The sequence below is a fragment of the Ursus maritimus genome, unplaced genomic scaffold, assembly GCF_017311325.1.
Source record: "Ursus maritimus isolate PB19 unplaced genomic scaffold, ASM1731132v1 scaffold_5, whole genome shotgun sequence".
Lineage (NCBI taxonomy): Eukaryota > Metazoa > Chordata > Mammalia > Carnivora > Ursidae > Ursus > Ursus maritimus.
Window position 1 is genome coordinate 1,704,877 of NW_024426663.1, and position 24,988 is coordinate 1,729,864.

The following is a 24,988-nucleotide window of genomic DNA, read 5'->3' on the forward strand; positions in this document are numbered from 1 at the left end:
TTATTCCCTTTATATTTTTGACCTAATGGAAACCTGGACATCTCATGATACCTTACTTTTTTCATCATCTTCTGTACCACAGGGTCTGGAAAGATAGGTGTTCTTCTTGTTCCCCATTGCTATACCTAAACCATTTCTCCTCCTTTGTCCCCCTAAAATCTCAGCTGTTTTGAAATGTCTGCCATCAGCCAACATGACTTGCAACCTTTTTTTGTTTTCGTTATCTTCCTATCTCGTTATTCATCCAATACTGAAGATTTCAGCATGTTTCAGCATCTTTATTTCAACCACTGATCCTGTCGTCATTCTTAACAACTTCAACTTTCACGTGAATGATCCTATCAACATCCTTGCCTCTAGTTTCTTTGCCATTTCTTCAAATCTAACGATTTCTTCCTCCACTCTTAGTCAACCATTCCCATGGTCATATCCCAGGCTTTATCATTACCATCAGTTACACCACTTCAAAAATACTGATTTGAAACCTCACACTCTCTGCTTTCTACCTCTTGTCTTTTCAGCTCTTACATAAATTCCATGGTCCGTTAGGAAAAGCACTGATCTGCATAGTCTCCCAACTCCTTTGCCTTATCTTTTTCTGTTGGACTTGCCAGGTAAAACCCTTAAATTCGTTAAACTCAACTTTTCTTTTACTCCACGTCTGTGTCTGAACTGGTGTCTGAAATGAAATGTACAACAATCGACTGGTCTCATGTTGAACTTATGACCCAAATCTCAAGGGACCCTCAGCCCCCCACTCTGCAACAGAACACTGTACACTTTCTCTCCTCTAATATCCAATACTCCCTCCTCCCTTCACTCTCCTATCACAGCCTTGCTTCTAATCCACTGAGAAGGTATAAACAATACAAAGAGAACACAATCTTCTCATCATCCAATCTGTCAATCTATATACATCTGTATCCAGTTAATTTCATCCATTTATTCCACAAATATTTTTGAGCACCCACTACATGCAGATGTTATTTTGGGCATGAGGATACAGGAGTGAACAAAACACATAAACTTCCTAGGAATTTTATGTCCTAAGAAGCTTCTGTTCTAGTGAAGATAAAAAGAAAAGAAGAAGTAAATAAATAAAAGGTCCAGAGTTGATAAATACTAAGGAAGGAAAAAAAGGTAAAGGACATGGGGTGGTGAAGGATGCTATTTGAGATGGATGGTTAGGAAAGGTCTCTCTGACAAGGTAACAAGGTACATAGCCACTTGGAGTTGAGGAAGGAGTGTTTCAGACACAGAAACAGCAAATACAAAGGCCCTCAGCTATGAGTGACAGCAAGGAGGCCAAAGCAAAGTGACAGAGGAGGAAAGTAGTAGATGATGATGGAACCTCCTCATGACCAGGAGTCAGGTTATAAAGAGCCGTGTCAACCAGGTAAGAACTTGGCATTTTAGTACAGGACAGGTCAGACACAACTGGAAGGTTTTGAGAAATGAATGACAGGATCTTAGTTAAGTTTTAAAAGGATACTCTGAGGTCAGCCTGGGTGTCTCAGTCAGTTAAGCATCTGACTTTTGATTTTGGTTCAGGTCATGACCTCAGGGTTCTGCAACTGAGTCTCACATAGGGCTCCACACAGTGTGGGGCCTTGAGATTTTCTCTCTCCCTCTTCTTCTGCCCCTCTCCCCGCCCTCTCTTAAAAAAAAAAAAAAAAGATGCTCTGAATCTTACAGAGGTGAGGATAATGGAAAGAGTCAAAGCAGGGACATGCAATAACAAGTCAGAGCAGTTATTCCAGGGAGAGATTGTGGAGGTTTGGTAGGGATGACAGAGGTATGAAGCAGATGGATAATTTTAAGGAAGAGAAAACAGTATTTGCAGATGGACCGGCTACGGGATGTAAGAGAAAGTAAAGTGTAAAAGTTGACTACAAGTTTTTCAGCTTCAGAAATGGGAAACATAAAATTGCCACTTCCTGAGGAGGGAAAACTAGGGGAGCAGATTCCTAAAGATGCTCGCAACATTCTGGCCCTGTCCGTGGTACTGAACACACCTACTAGCTGTCCCCTTTCATTCCAGCTCACTAATCATCCAACTCATCTCTGAAGAAGCCAAAATCTTTTCCATTTCTGGGCGTTTTCACTTTGTACTAGATAGTCTTCTATCTTGAACGCTCTTCTCCCTGATCCTTCAGTGTGAGTTTGGACACAGTAAAGAGGAGAATGAAAGGGGCAGCGGCACACTGGAGGTGATGGTTCAGGGGTGGAGGCAGTGATGAGCATTGGACATGATGGGATGGGACAGGAAGGAGATATTAACTGTAGAGGAACCAATATCTTATTTTACATTTAACAGTGACTAGCATAATACCACCCTTGTTCTCACCAGTACGGGAAGACAAACTCTAATAAAGCATGTCAATCAAATAAGCTTGGTTTTGAAAACTGCGAAACTCATTTTTTGATAGTTCTGTTAATAGCCGCCTCCTACTCCCTGTAGACTCTTAACTGGCAGGGCAAAAAGGAGAGAAGTAGAACTTTCCAATGGAGGAGGAGCCCGAGGATAGGAATAGAGTTTAGGCAAGACAAGAACGGCTCTGTGAAGTTCAAACCAGAAAGAAAGATGCTTATATTTAAGAACCTGAAGTCTCTATAGTCAAGTAGATTCAGAACAGGGCAGCCTCCTTCAAGGGAGGTACCTCGCTCCCTCATTCCTACAGTCTAAAATCTAAGCCTTTCTGCTCACAGATGCCAGAAATTCTTTACAAGGAACAGCCTTTTATTTTACAGTGAATGAAACAGGCTTAAAATATTCCTGGGAGAGATGACAAGCTGAACAAGTTTATACAAAAGATTTGGCTCATGCTAGACTCTCACTAGAAACAGATTTGGCTTACCACAGAAAAGAACGGAGAAAACACCATATATAAAGTAGAAAAGACTTCACATCTTTCACCAGCTCTTTTCCCATTATTGCATCTTTGTATCTCTCCCTGGGATTAAGAATATATGGGGGCAAACCTGATTTAATACCTCTTATCCTTAAAGAGACCTCATCCCTCTGTGCCTCACCTCTCTTCCTGCATTCAAGGCATTTCTCTGCTTCCCACCACAGAAAAACTCTCCAGAGTTGTCTCTGCTTTCTTTCTCCACTTCCTCCACCCACCCCCTTGTATTTGTCAGTGCAACCCAGTCTGGCTTCATCCCAAGAACTCCTCCAAACTGCTCTTATAGAAAAAAAATCAGTAGCCTCCTTGGAGGAGCACTTGGAGCCAAACTACTCATCTTATCCTGTCAGCAGCATTTGATATATTTGATCACTCCATTCTTCAAATAAAATTGATTATTCCATGTCACCATTCTGGTCTGGTTTTTCTTCTACTTTAAAGGCTGCAGAAGTATTGAAATACTTCCTAACTAATCTCTCTGCTTGGATTCTTACCCTTTACAATCATTCCCTCTGCACACAAGCCAGAGTGATGTCTTTATAAATCAGATCATGTCACTCTCCAACTCAAATGTCTTTACTGGCATTCATTGTGCTTAGAATAAATGCAAACTCTTTACCATGGACCATAAAACTCTGGGCAGCTTAGTCTCGCCCTTTTGATCTGATGTCATTTTTCTCTCTACACAGGTCCTTCAAGCACTAGACCAGACTCCAAAGCCTTTGCACTTGCTACTTCCTCTTTCACAAGACCTTCTGACTTCTCAGAGAGTACCTGAGAGGCCTTCCCTGGACACTCCATCAAAAGTGACTACACATACATACACATTTATACATACACCATGAATCATATCACTCTAATCTATTTATAACATTTATAATATCTATGTTATCATTTAATTACTAATTATTTTTTCTTTTTTTAAATTTACATTCAATTAGCCAACATACAGTACCAGAACACAAGCTCTATGACACCAGGGTTTTGTCCATTTTGTACACATCAGTATTCCCAGCATTGTTTACCAATGCCTGGTATACAATAATCTGTGGAAGGAAGGAAGGAAGGAAGGAAGGAAGGAAGGAAGGAAGGAAGGAAGGAAGGAAGGAAGGAAGGAAGAAGCTAGTGTTTGCATACAAGGGATGGGTGGCTCAAAGAAAAGATCCCTGGTTTCACAGCTTTGGTTAGTTGAGATTAGAATTGCTTAGTCCGTTCTCTTGTCATTCGAATCTATTGACATTTTTTGTTGTGTTATTGATACTAATAGAGTGGAGAATGCCTTGCCCCCAAGGTAAACGAGGAATGTTCCAAGAAATAATAAGTAAGAGTAAAAGCTTTGGTGGAGTCACTGCAGCAGAGAGTGATGTTTCATGTCTGCTCCTCTTCGCCACTATAGGATACAGAGCTCGTCAAGCTGCCAAAAGGAGGCCTATTCTTCAAACAGCACAGCATGCCTTTATTTGGGTGATCAATGCTTTGTATTAAACACAATGAGAGAAAAGATTAAAAGAAGAGGAAATGATGAAAATCAGAAACTGGTAGCCACGTGAGCTGGAGTGCACTATGCGCTCCTGAAGGAGAAGCTGGGAGGTCCTTGGGACTGGACGCAGAGAAGTAGAGGGATGTGACTGCAAATTCTCTGCTTTGTCTCTGTGCCTGTAGGGGGACAGTTCAAGAGGAAAGCTTTGCTGGGTCCTTACTCCCCTAGATTCCCTGATAAGGGCACGTCAACACTAGCACAGTCAGATCCATGCAAAAAAGAAGTTGATACCCTGTGATAAAAAAAGGAATGGAATGTCAGCCTCCCAAATTCTCTTTTTGGGGGCATGTTGCCAGGGCTGGAAGAAAATAAAGAGGTAGTATAAATTTTTAGAGAAGTATCATAGCCACAGTAAAAAAAAAATGTGAAATATAAAACATAAGAGTGAGGAACATACCCACCATTGTAACACAGCCATTATTAGCATTTTGGTTCATTTTCTTTCAACTTTTTAAACTCTGAGTGTTTCTTTACATACTCAAATATGGAGAGATAGTTTTGTTTAATTTTCATGAAAAATACCATAAAATTTCATGGATACCTAACATTCACAAGCAGAATATAAAATACTTTCCTAATGCTCCAGTGTCATCAATGACTATTTTTATCACTAGATACTTAGGATTTCTTAAAATTTGCTACTAATATGAATAATTCTGTAATGAACGTCCATGGTTGTACTTTACTTTAAAATGCAACTTGAATTCTAATTCTGCCATTTAGAGTCCTTGATAAAATCACTTATCTTGTCTGAGGATTATTTCGATTTCTTCATAGATAAAATAGAGATAATAACTGCTATCCACAATTGTTGTGGATCATTATTGTAAGGAGGAAATGAAAATATATGTGAAATCTCCTGGCTCATGGTAGATGTACAGTGCCTTTCCTGAAAGGATTTTCTAAAAGTAAGGTAAATATTTTCTAGCGTTCTATTTTTAATTTTCTGTGTTTTCCCATAAAAATTACTGTAATTGAAACAAACTAAATTTAGAAATATTGGGATTTATGAAAGTGCCAGTCCTACTAAGGAAAAATAAATTTGAATATGGTTTAGTTCCCCTTTTCTTCTAAAAGTGAAAGACAACTTCATCACAATCCTAAACTATAGCCAATATAATCTTCTTATTTGAAGGTGATCAAAGAGGGGAACTGATATCTGTTTGCATTTATATTTAAATGCTTTCCTTCATCTTTTATGAAGATTGGAATAAGAACTGCACTACTTTGGTTAAGCTCCACAGAGATTTTAATACCAGTTTCTTACATTTATTAACCACTATTGACTTCCGAGGTCACACCTGAGTTATTACAGACCTGGGTATCAGCAATGTCCTAATTCTAATTTCTATTAGAAATTAACAAACTGCATCATTCCCTTTTAGTGCTGAGATAGGGAAACTGAAGGAATGCATAAAGACCTGCTTTCTGTTCCTTTCCCTACTTCTGTTCTCGCTAGGAGCTGCACCCCCACCTTGCACACACCTCAACACATGTAATGTAAGAAAAGGAGTTAATGATTTCTCTAGAACAGATAACACCTAAGCAAGACCCAGGTGAGAAGGACTGGATGCAGCTATCATATACATATTTCAGATCACCAGCACTGGACATCTCAATGTCAAGGCCCCCAGGCTCCAAGGCAGAGGGCCCTCTTGGGCCCTCATCCTTGTTCTAGGTGGTTCTTGGAGGCCTGAGAAGACATGTACATCATGATTCTCAATAAAGAAACTCCAGGCCCCAAACGAAGACGAGACTCCCTCCTTTCCTTTCTGAGTCTCCCAGACACTGTGCCTGCATTCTCTCTATATCTTCAATAAACTCTGCTTTCACCTCTTGCTTGCTCACATTTGATTTCTATCCTGCACACAGCCAGGGACCCTCTTGGCTCATTCTGCAGGACCTCTCCAGGTCCCCGGACCCAGCCTGTCAGCATCAGTACCTTTTAGTGGTTTTTATGTGGTCAAGGCAGTGCTTTTCAAAGTACTTTTAAAATTACCAAGAAGGCATGGAAACACAAAGTTTAGTTTTGATTTTGTATTCTTTTTAATTGGGCAGCAACAATTCAGGTGAAAAATTCCCAAACCATGTGAAGTGAGGGGTAGGACTCTGTATACTCTAGAGGCTCTGAAATATCCATTTAATCCTAAAACTAAGTGATCATCTATTGGTTATAAAACTGACTAGTTAGGCATTCAAAAAGCTTGTGACTTTGTAATCAGCCAAATAACAAAAACAAAAAATACTCTTATAAACATTACTACTTTAAATGACCCCAAAAGCAATATAATCATGCTCTGGGGCTGGAATTATAAAGAGATAGCAGAAATCTTAATGCTTTAAGGTTTGGGAAAAAACATCGTTGTTGATATTGCTCCAGCAGTATTCTTCCTCTGGATTTGCCTCCCTTGCTGACAAATCATCTTAACATAAGTGAACCCCAGATCCTCACTTTTCTGAAGAGACCAGATGCTTCTAGAAATCTGAAGCTCAAGTGTGTCAGCCCAGTTCTACTCAACATCTTTTTTTTTAGAGTGATGTGCACATCTTCCATCTACTCCCATTAGCTTGTCCTTAAGTCTGTTCTGGGTTACACGGCTCAGAGTTTAAAGGTCCCATGCATGAGTAATTGGGTGGACATGCACAACTTTCCATGACAATGCCCTAGCATTGTTTCTTTTCTGATACTTTCCAGGACCGTCAGGGTTCAGAGAAGGAGTAGATCCATGCACTGGGCTGGTCTCTGATTTTGCGCTGCCTGGCTGGTCTGGACCTGTCCCTGAATATCTGACCATTATGTGACCCTATGATGTATCCCCAGCTGTCTATAACTGATGGGGCCCTCACCTGGTCAGGGGTATAGTGCACTCAGCAGCTAGTGACGGCTGTGGCACATGGGTACTTCATCCTCACTGGAGAGACCATGACCCCATGGGTTACTTAAGCAAGCATGGAAAGAACAGGGCAAGGGAGAAACAGCTCTGAGACAGATAAACTTACACTGAATATCTACCCTAAAGACACTCTTTTAAACTGATAGAGACTCTTAAATGAGGAAAAACTATGATTTCTTTGACTGGAAATTTTAAGTATTTTCCCCCAGATATCCAGGGCACCAGTCTTAGAAAGAATTTTAATTGTCATAGGAAATAGAGGATACCCTAAATTTTTTTGGCAGATAAAAATGTGATAGGTAAATTTTGACACTCATCCACATTCCCCTTCTTAAAAATGTCAAAATTTAAAAGATGATGATGGTGATCTTGGATCTGTTTTATCAATGCAAAAAAATCATTCACAGCTTACAGTACTTTATTATGTATGACCCCTGACACTGATCACAATACCCAAATGTGTCCTCATGTTACTATGGAAAAATAGTTCTAGACTATTATCTAAAAAAAAAAAAAAAAAAAAAAATCTTCCCAATGACAGCCTGGTATGTTGTGGGGAAAAAAAGCACTGTAGATGTAACAACCTATTTGATACATTTTTCAGAATTCTGCGGTAGAGATAAATATGAGAAGCTTTAACTGAATTTATCTTGTGATGCTGACACTTGCAGCAGAGAAGAAACTGGAATTCCATACACATAGCCATGCCTGGGGTCACTGCATCCCATCTACCACTGAGACAAAGTGCAAAGATTGATATCAAGCATTACACACTCCCCAGCTATTCCTCTTTCTTTGTTAGTGAATATTGTGTGCTGAAACTCATTAAACTAAACTTTTAACAGCATTTGGAAAAGAAGTATGTTGCTTGTGTTCTCTGCACATAGGGAGTATTATTTACCTTTGTTTCACAGTGTGACTTAGACATGCACTCAGTGTCTCTGCCAACAAAGGCTTTCATCCTTTACCAGCTTAGCAAGGAGCAATATCCAGTTTCAGTCTCAGATCTAGACCATGATCATTCCTACCTTTTTTTGTCTTTTTTTTTTTTTTTTGGTCTTTTTTTCTATCAGGACCCAGCTGGTATAAATAGAAAGGACCCAGATTTGGGACTCAAAAGTACTGGGTTCAAATTCTATATGCTATTGTTACTTTGGACATGTCTCTTTTCTAAAACTCCCACAGGGCACTTTGTGTTAACAGGTGAATGGGGCCACACAGTGTCATTAAATGAGAGCACCATTCTTATCAGCATTATACTCCTTTACTGTTAAAACTACTGAAGTGGCATAGGGCGATTTGAGGATGCTTACTAAAAAAAAAAAAATCGATAATTCAGTACTGAAAATTATTTGAATCTCTTCTAATTAATATCCTCTGCACATAGTCATTCATTTCCTCTCTTTTTGCAGATTAATGGTTTTGGATTTCCATAACTTGATCCTTTTTCTTTTTAGCCTTCTTTCTCCCCTCTCTTCTTTTTTTTTTTTTTAGAAGATTTTATTTATTTATTTGACAGAGAGAGAGGCCATGAGAGAGGGAACACAAGGAGGGGGAGTGGTAGAGGGAGAAGCAGGCTTCCCGCCAAGCAGGGAGCCCGATGCAGGGCTCAATCCCAGGACCCAGGGATCATGACCTGAGCCGAAGGCAGATGCTTAACGACTGAGCCACCCAGGCGCCCCTCTCCCCCATCTTCTTACATTGTCTGGATGGATGCAGCTTTGACCGTCATTCTACATCATACCATAAATATAAAAATCAAAATTTATTGAAATGTTTTTCTCTGTTAATACTAATACTATAGCTTCTCCCCTTCCTCGTAAGCTATGAATCCCGTTTGCTTTGTGGCTGGTAGGCTGTGCTCCTTTGGGCTCTCTCAGCAATCTGGCTGTGGTCCATTGGGTATCACTCCCCAGCTCTGATCATCCGACCTCAGCTTCTCTCAACTTCCATGCTCCCGGCACCTCTCCTCTGGTTACAAGGCCTTTCCCATTCAACTCTCTGAGAAGTTTCTAGTCTCTTTCTTCTACTAGGATATGGCAACATCAGCTCTTCCTGTAAGATTTCCTGTTTCTGGCTAGCTATGCATCTCCTTTTTCTGCTCCACAGCCTCCATACAAAGGGTGAAGATCACTTTAGTTATAAAAGCCCACTATTTATAAAAGCACTAGAGGTTTAAATGTGATCATCTGAGTAGATGGTGTCACTGTAAAATGTGTTTCCTTTCGGGCAACAGCACCTGAGCATGAGCCTAAATTCTCAGTCTCTCTTTCTCCCCCACCTCTCACCACCCTTCACAGCAGCTTGTCTGAATACGGTGTTTATTTTTAAAAAGGCAACAAAATACTGATGAGAGATCAACATAATGAGAGGACAGATAAGCAAGCTGAATTGTGACATATTCCAGCAGCATTTCTATCAACAAAGAAAACAAATCAAACTGCAACAAATAATTCTCTGCAAGAATGTTCAGACTTCCAAGTGGATCTCTGAATGGTAAAGCATACAAATCAGGCCAAGTTTTTAGCATTCCACCCCACTACCTTTTTCTCTTGTAGACACATACTTGTCACAAACTGAATAGAAATATCCCTGTTCCTATTCCAGGAAACCTGGCTTAATAGTTCCTATGAAAATCAATAGGTTTCAATGACAGAATGCTTGAAGAAGTTTCACTTCACTTGACACAGCTTGTTATCTGCAAGCTACTTTCCTTAATGTGTTCTGGGACATCAATTGGGCCCAAAAAGTCTATTTGAGCTACTGATTTATATTCTCCTTTCCATCACTGACCAAAGGTGACCTTGACTTCACTTTTACAGCACATCCATGAGTGGTTAAAAGTGGCTATGGCAACATTTAATAGATGCATATCTTTAACCCAGATGGACCCCAGACATCTCTCTTACATACATCACAGCAAATGAAAAATGAATGGCCCATGGTCAATTTTCTGTGTTCCCAGAGGCTAGGGAGAAAGAGACTAGAGCAGGTAATCCTCAGTTTACCCATTGGGATAAATGGTATTATCTCTATTTTAGAATGGAGGAACCTAGAAATGTCCCCTAATGGAGATGATCCGAAGATTCACCTACCAAGAATTTGGGAGAAGGCCTGTGTATATTCTGTAACTTAATCTAGAACAACCTTTCAAATTCTCCTGCAAATCATAGTTATACACTCAAAGAGTTAACTCATAAGAATATAAGGAAAAATGAATAGATATTAAATACTAAATCATAGAATGATTAGCAAATCACAATGGGTGTTTCTTCAACTAATTGAGAAGAAGATAAAAGGCCTTTTTCATCCTTTAGCATTTATGGAAATTCATAAAAGTCAAAGGCATTTTCTAGTAAATTAAATTATTCAACAAAAATCCTTACAGAAATTGATAGGTAACTTTACATTCTAATAACTAAAATATGACAAAATTTAGACCTGAAACAGCTTCTACACTGTGGATCTATCACACTGCTCCAACGCGAAGAACCAGAATAGAGCCATGAGGTTGAAAGCGTTCTAAAACTAGCAATCATGAGCATCTAAGATTTGTTTCTGTAGGAGGTCATAGGATCAGAAATTTTTATTTAGCGCCACATTAAATTTGATTGATAACGGTAGCAAAATATATACCCATTTTTAGCATAGATTTCAAAAGCACTCTAAAAACAATATAATTAATCTTATTCATACAGAATGGCACAGTGTGTCGGGTGCTGCTTACTGCTCAGTTTTAAATGAAGCTAATGAGGACATCAGAATTGCATAGAATGAACTGGGTACTATCATAACATAAAGTGTCTGTGTGGACCCTTTATAATTAATAATAAGAATAATGTTCCTGTTTATAACAAGCTTCCTGGGTATTGAGAAACATTTTACACAAATTATCTCACTTTAAATCTTTACTAGGACACCATGAGCTAGATGTTCTTAAAGACATTTTACAGATGAAGAAACTAAGATGGAGAGACTTATACAATTTGTTGTAAAGCCACACAAGTAGTAAGCGGCGGAAGTGATTCTGAACTCCATCTGTCTGGCTCCAGAGCCCATAATCTCACCCCACAGCTGCGCAGCCATTAAGGAGAGTCAGAATACCTATACGTGCTGAACTGGCACGCTGAGATTGGCTCTCAGACTCACAAATTCTGAATTTGCATACCGAGATTAATTCTTAAGACTCAGTACTGGGTATTTCATGAACGGGCATGGATTTTAGAGTAAGCTGAATGCAATCTCTTCCAAGAGCTGAGCCACATAGCTAAAAATTCCATCTCAATTCTAGAATTGAAATATTTGTCTCCAAAATTCCAGGGACACTATAAATGATTGGTGAGCATAATTCTCTTGAATCCCAATCAGTTATTCCTCAATAGGAGCCATACTGATAGGGCTGAAGTGTGATTATTTAGATACACCCTGAAGTATGTACTCCTCAGGAAGAAAGGTAAAAGCAGGTGACTAACTCCAGAACTAGTAACTACATGATCGCCGTGCCATTCTTCAAAAGTTGTGATCCCATTTAACTCAGCAAAATTCAGTCCAAACTGAAGCTTCCATCTGCTTAATTTGTTCAAACTCTGACACTTTCTTGAATCTGTTTTTCCCATTTTGCTCAGTTTTAAGTTCAGCATGTTCAAAACCCACGTTATATCAGTAAAAAGGTTCCGTCTTCGCAGTTGTGCCAGGCCGGTGCGGCCAGAGTGGCAATGGCAGAAGCCGCACCGAGTCCCGACGGCCGCGGCTGCGAGCCCGAGTGACGCGCTGCAGGCTGAGCAGCGGACTGAAGGGCAGATTGCCGAAGTCAAGGATGGTGATGGAACTACAACAACAAAGGGACTGGGAACTGTGATGAGGTCTCTGGGGCAGAATCCCCAGCAGCAGAGTTACAGGATGTGATTAATGAAGATGATGATGGTATCGGCACAACTGACTTCCCGGAACTTCTGACAATGATGGTAAGAAAAACGAAAGACACAGACAATGAAGAAGAAATTAGAGAAGCATTCCGTGTGTTTGATTAGGATGGCAATGGCTGTATTAGGGCAGCAGAACTTTGCCACATGATTGACAAACATGGGAGAGAAGTTAACGGATGAAGAGGTTGATGAAATCATCAGGGAAGCAGATATGGATGGTGACAGCCAAGTAAACTATGAAAGGTTTGTACAAAAGATGACAGCAAAGTGAAGACGCTGTAGAGAATGTGTTCAGTTTATTTGCCTTTTCTCTGTTTGTAACTTATCTGTAAAAGGTTTCCCCCGGCTGTCAAAAAATACACGTGTAGTAATTAGAACTTCATTCCTCCATGTTTTCTTCCCTTATCTTACTGTTATTGTCCTGAAACCTTATTTTAGAAAATTGATCAAGTAACATGTTGCATGTGGCTTACTCTGGGTGTATCTAAGCCCTTCTGCACATCTGAACTTAGATAGAGTTGGTCAAATGAGGAAACATCTGGGTTATGCCTTTTTTTTTTTTTTTAAAGATTTCATCCATCCATTTGACAGAGACAGAGATAGCCAGCGAGAGAGGGAACACAAGCAGGGGGAGTGGGAGAGGAAGAAGCAGGCCCACAGCGGAGGAGCCTGATGTGGGGCTCGATCCCGCAATGCCGGGATCACGCCCTGAGCCGAAGGCAGACGCCCAACCGCTGTGCCACCCAGGCGCCCCTGGGTTATGCCTTTTTAACTAGTTTTCTTTGGGAACTGTCAGCATGTTGTTAAGTGTGGCGTTGTAACTCTGCGTGGACTATGGACAGTCAACAATGTGCGCTTAAAAGTTGCACTATTGCAAAACGGGTGATTATCCAGGTATGCATACACTAGTTTTTTGTACTGCTGGTCCTGTACCAGAAACATTGTCTCTTATCGTTACTTGCTTTTAAACTTTGTTTTAGCCACTTAAAGAAAATCTGCTTAAGAGATAGATAGATAGATAGATAGATAGACAGACAGACAGATAGGCAATCTTTCAGACCTTTTAGGTTTAGGTCTAGTCATAAAATGAGGACTGAATTATCCCGTTAGGTATATAGTGTCCCAAAGTTATTAGTTGAACCTTGTAAAATTGCCATTTTTGTAGGTAAAAAAAAATGATTTAAGAGAGGCAGTTTTATGTGGCTCAATCTAATAAATACATTGCATAAATAATTCAATTTCTAAAGTCCCCTTTACCCTGAAAGAGCAGATCTTTAACTGAATTCACTAGGAAAATACTTTGTTTTCCTTGCATTGCTTTTCTTCTGTAAAGAGATTCGTAGGCTTCATTCATTTCATTTAGATAAGGAAGTTCCGTCTTCATGAACTGTATGAAATCAAACACTGGAGGCAATTGCTTTTTGAGACTTTGTCTCCTCTTTCTCTCATTTACACATCTCTGTGCATGGTTTATTCTGGAGACAATGCTGGAGATTCCATCCAATTCACGTTCAAAGCTTGGGTTTCTCCAGGGGATTTTCTCTCATCCCATTTGGCCCAGCAGTAACTGTGTTTGACAACATCTGCCTTACCGCACCGCTCTGCAGCTCCATCTGACACTTGGTTCCTGTCCACGTTTTCTTCCCGCCTGTCTTCTGAGGAAGATGTTTCCATAACAGAGGTGGAGAAGAGAAAACGGCAAGGGCAAACCAGAGCTTTACGTTCCCAATGAATGAGTCACAAACCCACCAAATGTCTTCACCTGCCTCTTATTCCAATTCAACCAAAGATTTTTGACAGAAACCAGTATTTTCTAAACCAGCCCTTTGTCCTTTGGGATTCTGAGCATTCATATGCCATTTCTGAGTGTTTCTTCTCCTAGACATTCGTTCAGCTAGTCCCTTTCAAAGTTTCTCAACTATGAAAACAAAACAACCACTCAACAAATTTTACTGATAATTTTTTTAACCAGCAAGAAATAATACAATCAAGTCCAAAAACATCTCTTGTGTGACCACTGCTAAAGCATGCCAACTTACTTTCATAAAAAGTAGATATTTACTTGGAAGTTCCATTTCATTAAATTTTAATAATTCTTAGTTCCAATAAAAGTTACGACTATCAGAAACTGATTTAAGAGAAAATTCCAAACCTTATCAATCAAAAGATTCCTCTACATTCTGGAGTAACTTAAATCATTGCCTATAACCAAATAAGAAATACAGAATATAGGATTTATAGTAGCAACTGTCACTTAAATTATTAAATTTTTCTTCAATTAAACTGTCTTTGTTAGTTTGTTCTGGCTTTAAATTTTAACAGATTGTTTCAAAATGTCATTCTACTTCTACTCAGTTGAAAACCCCATGCCATTATTCTATTCTTCATTATATGAGATTCTAAAGTTTCCCTGTGCCAGACCATACATAAACAACTGGTGATATTAGAAAAAAAAAAAATCCCTTGGTTTAGAGAGGTATCATTTGATTTCAAAATTTATGATACTTCTCTTCTCAGCATACTTTACAGCTGGGTTTTGAGAAGTATATATATTTCACATCTGTGTTCACATAGAATTTGAGAAAGGAAGAATGTGCTATCAAAGAATACGTGGTGTTCTGTGGTTTTATAAAGGGAAACTGTTTCAAGGCAGAGAGTAGCACTGCACTGCAGAGACACACACTGTCTGGCATTCAGGGACTGCCGTCAATGCTGGTGTTAGATGCTGCCATTTCTATCGTGGACTCTCACCTGCTGCACTTCTTACTCATTGGAGACGAGCCTGAGTAACTTTGCCCCCTCGCCTCACCTACGAGTATATGGCAAAAAGAAGCAATATGAAAACCCAATCCTTCCTTCTTGTTCAAATAGAGACTTCTTAAATGAGCAGGCTCAGTCCTAGAAAGAACAGCATTTGTCTAGTTGCACTTCACTGAAGCAAACCCAACATTTGAAAATCAAGTTAGAAGCCAATGACTCCTTTCACAGGTACATCTATTTGTGTTTCATTTAGGTATTTTTTTAAATAGCAAGCGTGTCTAGTATATTAACCTGTGATTGGAAGTTCTGTATCTGTACACATATAAAGCTGAAAACATGACCGGTATACAAAGTACACCAGGTCTACCAGCCAGCTCTAAATGTTTCTTCTTACCACACTTCTCCCCACAACCACATCCAGTCCGAGATCCAGTCACTTTCAAAGAGTCACACAGTTTCCGTCAGAGAACAACCCATTTGGCTGCACTCTCAAACTCAATATTTAAGTGAGTTAGCTGCACACAGCAGTTCTCTGGCCTCTTTGTCTTGTAAATCAGGGCTCCCGGCTTCTCCAGGTCACAGATCCCTTAGAGATGCTGTTATATAATGAAATAAACTTACTGTTTTCTTTAACACTTTGAGAGCATAAGGCTTCTGCGTCCCCTTCTGTTTGCATCTGTACACAATGGATGTAGCACCCCTTGAGGGGGAAAAAGACAAAAAGAAAATGTTATGCTCTGGACATGAAATCAAGGGGAAAGCTTGAAAATAAGTCTCTCCTGCAGTTACCCTCATAACTGACAAGTGTTTATAAGTTCTACTATAGGACCAGCCCAAACGTATTTTTTTTCTCAACTGAATACTGTTTGCTCAGAAAAATTCTAAGTTTTTCAGTCTGTTCTCTTCCTCCTGGCCCATCCCTAGCCAAGTAACATGCCCAGGGCTGCTGCATTTGGTAGGCTCTGAAATAACCTGGGTCCTCAGGTGAACATAGTTTTTGGGCGACATCCACCAAATTTCAGAGTCCCTGAACTTTCCTAAAGGTATGTGTCTGGATCAAGGAGAGGGTTTAAGTTCAGCACGGCGCTGTAAGGGTCAGGACAGCGAGCACTACTTGGCAAGGAACAGGGGACCTTGTGAATTTACACCAATTCATTTGGTGCCCTGGCATTCTCCCAGTGCCAACATTAGCCCCACAGAGATTCTGGCTCTTTCATCTTGGTGAACACTGCCACCATTTATTTACAAAATAATTATGTGAGATATCCAGGGGAAAATCTTATAGAAATGGTTAAAGATGTAGAGAGGAAAAATAGATCTACCTTTCTATAAAAAACTCAAAGAAGTACAGAATGTTTTTTACCTGTATGGGGGAATGGCAAGAAGGGACTTAGTAGCTGTCTTCATACATGTGTGAGGTTACTAAAAGAAGAACATTAAAGAGCAGAGAGCGTGGTCCTGATGGTCCCTCTCCTCACACAACAGCAGGACAATGAAATAGAGACAAAAGAAGCCCACAGACCAAGCAGGCTTAAGTTACAACCTCAGAAAGAGAACTTTAGATAAATCTTAAAAAAAGATCAGTTGAAGTAAATCTGTCACACTTTGAAAATTAGGCCAAAGGAACTCTTATGACATATTCAATCCTGTGGTTCTGAAATTCTAAGTGAGCACAAAAGAATTCTAAAATCAAACATATTCCTAGCTGCCCATTCGCAATCTGTTTTTAACAGTCAGGAGAAGACAGGAACTGGTGGTATATGTGCTAACAGAGAAAAAAAATTTCAATACATTTTTTACAAACTTTGGTAAGACATAACATATACACAAAGAAATAAAGAGTTTTAGAAATGGAATAAATGGAGGTAAATATAAAATTCAACTTTATTTTTAGTTGTCCAAAAGATATATCTAAAGCAAAACTACTGGCAACGCATTGTGTTTATAGCATATGTAAAGGTAAAATGTATGCCAATAGCACAAAGAATGAGGGGAGAAATTGGGAAAATAATATTGGGTTCTTATACTACATGTTAAGCATTATGAGATTAGTTAACAGTAGACTTTGATTAATTAAAGATTTATACTGTATAATCTAGGGCAATGAATAATTTAAAAAATCAATAATAAAAAAATTATGAAGCTAGAATAGAATAATCAAAAATGAAATGTGAGGGAGGAAGAAACAAAATAAAAGACTAAAAAATAAAATAGCTAAAAGTATGGTGGATTAATGTGATTAATCTGATCACATTCGTAATTACATTAAATATAAACTTTTATAAACACATTAATTAAAATAGAGATCATCAGATTGGATTGAAAAACCAAGATCAAATTATATGCTGCATACAATAAGACCATTTAAATATAAAGGCAAAAATAGGTTAAAAATAAAATTATAGAAAAGAGATACCATGTAAATACTAATGAAAAGAAAACAGAAATAACTATATCAATAACATGTCAACCAGACTTCAGAATAAGTATAAAGATAGACATTACTTAATTATGAAGGGGTCACTTTCCCAGAATGAGACGTAGCAAATGTAAATGTGTATGCGCCTAACAACAGCGCTTCAAAGTACATGAACCCAAAGCAACAGAACTGATAGGAGAAAAAGACAAATCCACAAACACAACTGGAGACTTCAACACACCCTCCCAGCGACTGACAGAACAAGTAGACGAATTGTTACCAAGGAGAGAAGACATGAATATTATTAACTAAGCCAACCTAATTGACATTGAGAAAAAACTACAAAAAAATAGCAGAATATACATTTTCTTCTAAGTTAGAAGATTTACATCCAGACTTAGTATAAAGCTACAGTAATCAAGAGAGCAGTGCTGGAGAAAGAATAAACATGAAAAAAATGGAATGAAAAAAAGAATCCAGAAATAGTCCTAAACATATAGGGCCTGTTGGCAAAAAGGCGATTTGGTGGAGAAAGGGTATTCTTTCCAACTATAAATAGCGTTGGAACAACTGGATACCCATATGCAAAAAACAAACAAATAAGTAAAACAATACAGAACAAAACCTTTACTTAAACTCACACTGTACCAAAAAATTCTCAAAATGAATCACATATAAATATAAAACCTAGAAATCTAAAACTTGACCCAAAAAAATGGAAGAAAATTTTGTGATCTTCAGTTAAGCAATGATTTCTTACATACAGAACCAAATGCACAATGAATCAAAGAACAAATAAATAAATTGGACTTAATCTAAATTAAGAATGTCTGCTCTTTGAAATCCATGATAGGGAGAAAATTTTTACAAATCACATATCTGATAAGGCACTTGTATATAATTACAGAAACTCAAAACCCAACAATAAAAAATAATGGATTTAAAAATGAACTAAAGATTTGAACATATACTTCATCAAAGAAATATATCGATGGCAAAAAGCACAAAGAAAGAAGCTCAATGTCATTAGTCATTAGGGAAATGAAATTAAAACCACCACGAAATACAACTACATACTTAGTGGAATGCCTTAAAGAAACGAGAGAGGGAGAGAACCGTGGACTGGCCAGGACCGCAGAGCCAACACTCACACACTTTGGAGGGAAGGCAAAATGGTACAGCCACTCTGAAAAACAGCTTGGCACTTTCTTATAAAATTAAGAATACCATACAATCCATCCATCTCACTCTTAGGTATTTGCCCAAGTTAGATGAAAGCTATGTTCACTCACAAACGTGAAAACACAACTTTAGAGCAGTTTCTTAGTAATCATCAAACACTGCACACTCCAACATCCCTCAACTGAGAAACGGATTAACAATCTGTGACACATCCATATAGGGGATACAACCCAGAAATAAGGAGTGAACTAGGGTGCACACAACAACTTGGATGGTTCTCTAATACCCTAAGTGAAAGAAGCCAGGTTCAAAAGACAGTGTTACTCATTTACAGAATATTCTTGCAAAGACAAGACTATAGGGACAGAAAATAGATCAGTGCTCAGGGATGAGGGAGGGACTGACTACAAATGAGTATCAGAGAATTTTTTGGCAGGATGAAACTTGCATATTTTGCTTGTGGAGGTGTTTATACAACTATATACATTTGTTAAAATAGGTAGAAATGTATAATAAAATTTACTGTATGTAATTATACCTTGACAAAAATACAGTGAAAAACCTTTCCAAGAAAACCATACTGTTCAAAGGTAAGATTTTTTTAAAAATTACCAAAATGCAGCCTATAACATTCAACCTAGTCTATTTTTACTTAATAGTACCTGATGACATTTAAAAAAAAGAAGAAAGGAAAAGAAAAAAAAAAAGAAATACAAGGGAAAGTGATTTGCAGACACTGAAGAAAACTAAAGCTCTAATTTCCATTTTTATAACAATTGAAAAATTAATATACTCAAAATTCATGTAAATATATTAAATATCCTCTATTGCTTGATTTCCTTATCACATTAAATTACCTGTCAATAATTTCAGTATATAAATCATTGTCTTAGTAAAAGCCTTCCCAAAATTTTTAACAAAATACCTTCTTAACTGATCAACCTCAGGATAGCCTTATGCTTTTAGAAATAACTTAAAAAATGTTTTTAAATTTTTTAATATTTTTGTATATGAGGAATCCACTAAGAGAGTCCAATTTTATTTTGCTAAGTAATGGACTTGTTAATATTAACAGATCTTTTAAATTTTTCCACATTCATTGAGTTATAATTGACACGTAACATTGTGTAAATTTAAGGTGTACAATGTAATGATTTGATATATGTATGTATTGCAAAACAGTACTACAGTAAGACTAGTTAACACATCTATCACCTCACATAGTTACAATTTTAGGAATAACTTTTTAGAGGATGAAAAGTTTAAGTTAAAAAAATAGAACAGCCAAATTAATTTATATGAAAATAACATTTCAGTAATTTCTCTAAAATATAACCCATGTTCTTTGCTGAAATAAAATAATTAGCTTAAAGAAACCATGTTTCAGCATGTTTATATAAAAATAAAAATTATTTTACACATTAACAGTAAATTTTTAATACACAAAGGACATTTGTTATAATACTGTATCCACATTTCAAAATAGATCATATACAGAGAGAATCACCATAAAATTTTCTGATATAAAGAAAGCAAGGAGATTATAGTCGAGGATATTATATTCATGGAATTATTCAACAGGAAAAAAATAAGCCTCACTACTCACATCTATTCATTTACAATATATTCTTTAACAAAAAAGGCCAAGAAATAAATAAATTATTCCATTTAGAATCTTTTCTGGTATGATTTTGTTAAGAAAGAAAGTCAATATCCTTTTGGAGTCCGAGCTTGACTTCTACTTTCACATTGGTTTTCTTTAACAGAATTTTTTTTAAAAGGTATCTATTTGTTTGTTTTTGAGAGAGAGAGAGAGAGAGACAGAATGCCTACCCACGGGTGGGGGGACGCAGGGGAGGGAGAAGGAGAGAAAGAATCTCTAGCAGACTCCCCACTGATCGCAGAGCCCCACTTGAGCTTGATCTCATGACCCTGTGATCATGACCTCAGCTGAAATCAAAAGTCAGAGGCTTAATCGACCGAGTCACCCAGCTGCCCCTAAAGATTGTATTTTGAAGTAATCTCCACACCCAATGTGAGGCTCAAAGTCACAACCTCGACACCAAGAGTTGCACGCTCCACCAACCGAGCCACTCAGGAGCCCCTTTAACAGAAATTTTGGAAAAAAATATTTTTTAGCTCTAGCCTTGTCTAATATGGCTGGTTATTAAGAAACAAAGTTAAAGGCAAAAAGTTAAAAATGTAAACTACCATGTTCCATTGCAAAGAAAGATAAGAAAGTATTCAAACCCATAATGTGTTCATAAACACCATGTACATTATATGTACTTGATAATCATAATGCTATGTATATGCTATTATACACACACTATAGATATATTATATATATAATATATAATGTATCATACACACACATTATATATATTATATATAATATATACATATATAATATATAATGTATCACACACATTATATATATAATATATACATATATAATATATAATGTATCATGCACACATTACATATATATTATATATATAATATATGCATATATAATATATAATGTATCATACTCACACACATTATTGCCCCTGTAAAGCTGTTAAGAAGCTTGATATTGGTACCCAGGTGCATGTCAAACTTGAGATGTGGGGAAAAGCTCCAGATACAATATTTATGTATTTGTCTGAGAACACTTCAAGTACAGAGCCCCTTGCTCCTACCTTTAGGAGTACTTAGTACAGAACAGGGGGCTTGTATCTTGTAATTCACGTGTACACGCTCCTCATAGCCAACACTGTCAGCTGGGTTCACATTAATGTTTTAGGGAATTAGGATGAAAATGCATAATGTTAAGGTAATTTAGAATTACGGGCATTCTCCCATTAAGAGGCTAACAATCAGTAATTGGCTTTCTGGGGAACTGGGACATTTGTGATTTGGGGGTTGAAGTAACAGAGCTTGGCTTCACTTGCCATCAAACCTACAACCTGCTCTTTGGATACAAGAGAACTTCAGATACAGACTCTCTTAAAACACAGAAGTCTGGAAGGACTGATGACTGCTCTGTTGCTTGGCCCCAGGTATGTCTCTGTAATGATATGCTTCATAGCCACGGAAAATTGTCTCTGCTAAGTGTATTAAGCCTCATAAGTTATGAAACAGTTTCATTTTTTTTTTAATGGGAAGGGTCTTGAAATGGTCAAAGAATCTTATTATCTTTCTCTAACATTGAAGGTGCTTGGTTAACGAATAGAGTTATGTCAAAATATTAATCACTTTTTTAAACATTTCGATGCATTTATTTCTTGGTTTGTTTTGTTTTGCACCTGATTTTTAAAATTTTTTATTTTCAATATGTGTATGTGCTTGCAGGAAAGCTCCTCCTAATGCTCATTATGGAAAGGTTTAAGAACAAGGCCTAATTCATACGAACTGTCAATCATATGCTGAAAACATAATGTGCACAACTCTATACGGCATTGTATTTCTTCTACGTGATTGACTTGCTATTATTTAACAAGCCTATTCTTTTCATTGATTTTTTTTTTTAGATTAGATGAATTGTTAAAGAAGACTGGTTATAACCTCAAAATGGATTCTTCCTGGGGGTGAAAGTAGAGTCATATTCAGAAACAGGAGCCTGAAAAAAATCAAAGTCTCTAAATGTTTAATGTCAGCACACATCCTGCCCTGTTCCAGTGACAGTTTTTCATTGTTTCATTCTCCCTCCCTGTCAGTTGCAACTCCTCAGTGTTCTTCAAGACTTTAGTGTTTCAAGATGTGCTTTGGTCACCAACGACAAAAATCAAATCTGAACCTTAAACCAACAAAGGACAGGAAAAACTGCTGAAATGATTTAATTACTGATTTGGCATTTTCAATCCACAACTTGAAGAATGGCTAACCTTTAGAATTTAGAAAGTTGTTATTAGACCTGGAAGTTTTCCAAGTCAATTAAATTTCACAGTCCTAAAGTAAATCTCAAAAATTTCATGTCAAGGAATGACAGTAAACCCCAGATTTTAAGAAGTGCTCAAGGCTCAGGGTTTAATAAGATTGGGTTCAGCATTTCAGTCTATCCGTAACTACACTCTCCGTTCCCTGCTTGCTGAATCCTGCAGAGGTCAAGGGCAAGCACCCCACCTCAGGCATCAGGGTTATAACCCAGCTTCCTACGTGGGGACTTATATGGATCATAACTCTCCCTGACAGACTCGCACTTGTTGTTTCACCCTGATTCCCACTTGCTCTATACCCACTCCTTTATGTCTAATTCTTGACCAATATACTCCCTTCTTCAAGATCTATACTGGCAAGTGCTTAACTCTTCAAACCATGAACGACTACACTCTCTGCTTGGTGAGCCTCCAGTTTCTCACAGCCCTGCTTCCCTAGTTAACAATTTCTTTTAGTTGCCTGACAGCACCTAGCTGTGACTTTGTTCCTACTCCAGGATCTCTGCAATGACTGGCTTAAATATGACTCCTTTTGTTTAAAAAATTTAACAAAGCCCCTGCCCTAAGAGAAAGTAAGTGCTTAAGAAGCTTTGGAATCCAAATGCTGCATTTTAGTACAATAAAGCAAACAAAAATAGTTTCAAAGTATCAGGTTGTCTTATACATTTGTTCTCAATCAGAAAGTAATGTAACAGTAAATACTGTGGACATAAAGGGTCTTAACACTCAGTCCTTCCCTTTGTTTGCTTTAAAATATTTACTCCCTCATATGTTAGCCATTAGAATCAATAAACCACACGCCTTACGAAGACTTTAAATTATTTTTCTTTTCTCTGAACTTCCTGTCAACCATTTCATGCTACCATACATTCTGAGGACCGCTATGGCTCTTCTTTTCTTCACCTTTCTCCTCCATTCCCAGACCCATTCCCTTCTATTCCATATCATCTACTATAATATATCTACTATATTTATATGTATCCATCTAATCCAACTTTTGTATCTTCACTTAGCTTAATAATATCAACATGCAATACGTACTATTGTTTTTGTATACTATTGGTCATATGTATTTTTTCCAATTTATTGAAATATGATTGACATATAACATTGTGTAACTTTAAGGTGTACGACCTGTTGGTGTGATACACTTACATACTGTGAAATGATTACCACACCAGGGTGAGTTTAACACTTCTATCACCTCACATAACTACCATTTCTTTTCTGTGGTGAGAATATTTAAGATTTACTCTCTTTGCAACTTTCAAGCACATAATATTGTTAAATACAATCACCATGCAGTACATTAGGTCCTCAGAACTCACTCATCTGATAACTGAAAGGTTGTACCCTCTGGCCAATATCTCCCCATTTCCCCCATCTGGCAACCACCATTCTACTCTATTCTAGGAGTTCAGCTATTTTTAGATACCACATTATCAGTGATATACATAATATGTATCTTTCTCTGACTTATTTCATTAGCATAATGCCCTCAAGGTCCATCTACGTTGTTGCAAATGGCAGGATGTCCTTCTCTCTTCATGGCTAAATACAGAAGTAAATAAATAAATAAACAAACATCTTCTTTATCCATTCATCTGTTGATGGGCACTTAGGTTTTGTTTCCATATCTTGGCGATTGTGACTAATGCTGCAGTGAACACGGGAGTGCATATTATCTCTTCAAGATCCTGATTTTGTTTCCTTTGTACACATACCTAGAAGTGGGATTGGTGGACCATATGGTAATTCTATTTTTAACTTTTCAAGGAACCTCATACTGTTTTCCACAGTTGCTACACCAATCTACATTCCCACCAACAGTGCATGAGGGTTCCCTTTCCTCCACATCCTTGCCAACACTTATCTTTTACCTTCCTGATGACAGCAATTCTAATAAGCACGAGGTGATGTCACATCGTGGCTTTGATTTGCATTTCCCGGATGATTAATGATGTTGAGCATCTTTTCATGTACCTATTAGCCATCTGGATGTCTTCTTTGGAAAAATGTCTATTCGGTTCCTCTGTTCATTTTTAAATTGGATTCTTTGTTTTTTGCCTTTTAATTCAAGTCATTAGTTCATTATTAATGATAAGGTTGGGTTCAAGTCATCCATATTGCTATTTGTTTCTTTTGTTCTTTGTGATTTTTTTCTATACTTTCCTTCTATCTTTTGGATTTAGTATTTTAGTATTTCCAGTATTATATTTTATACTTCTCTTGGCCTTTAGGGTATACCTCATTGTTTTATTTTTTTAAGGGTTGCTCTCAGGATTCCAGTATATATCCTTAACTTATCATAGTCCGCTCATAAGTCTGTTTAATACTGTAAAATATAAAAATCTCAACACAGTAACTCCATTTACCACCTTCCCTTTCTTCTCTATCCTTTGGGCTACTGTTGTCATACATTTTATTTCTACAATGATT

The 24,988-nt window shown here is 37.6% G+C and overlaps 1 protein-coding gene and 1 pseudogene across 1 annotated transcript in view; one reads left to right on the forward strand and one right to left on the reverse strand.

Moving 5' to 3' along the window:
• Window positions 1–24,988, reverse strand: part of CAMK4 (calcium/calmodulin dependent protein kinase IV) — a 209,837-nt gene that overhangs the window by 93,115 nt on the left and 91,734 nt on the right. Inside the window, exon 2 of the mRNA XM_008704943.2 lies at window positions 15,650–15,728. Within this exon, the coding sequence (XP_008703165.2) occupies window positions 15,650–15,728 (79 nt within the window). The remainder of the gene's footprint in view (window positions 1–15,649; window positions 15,729–24,988) is intronic.
• On the forward strand, window positions 12,201–13,806 carry LOC121100682 (annotated as a pseudogene).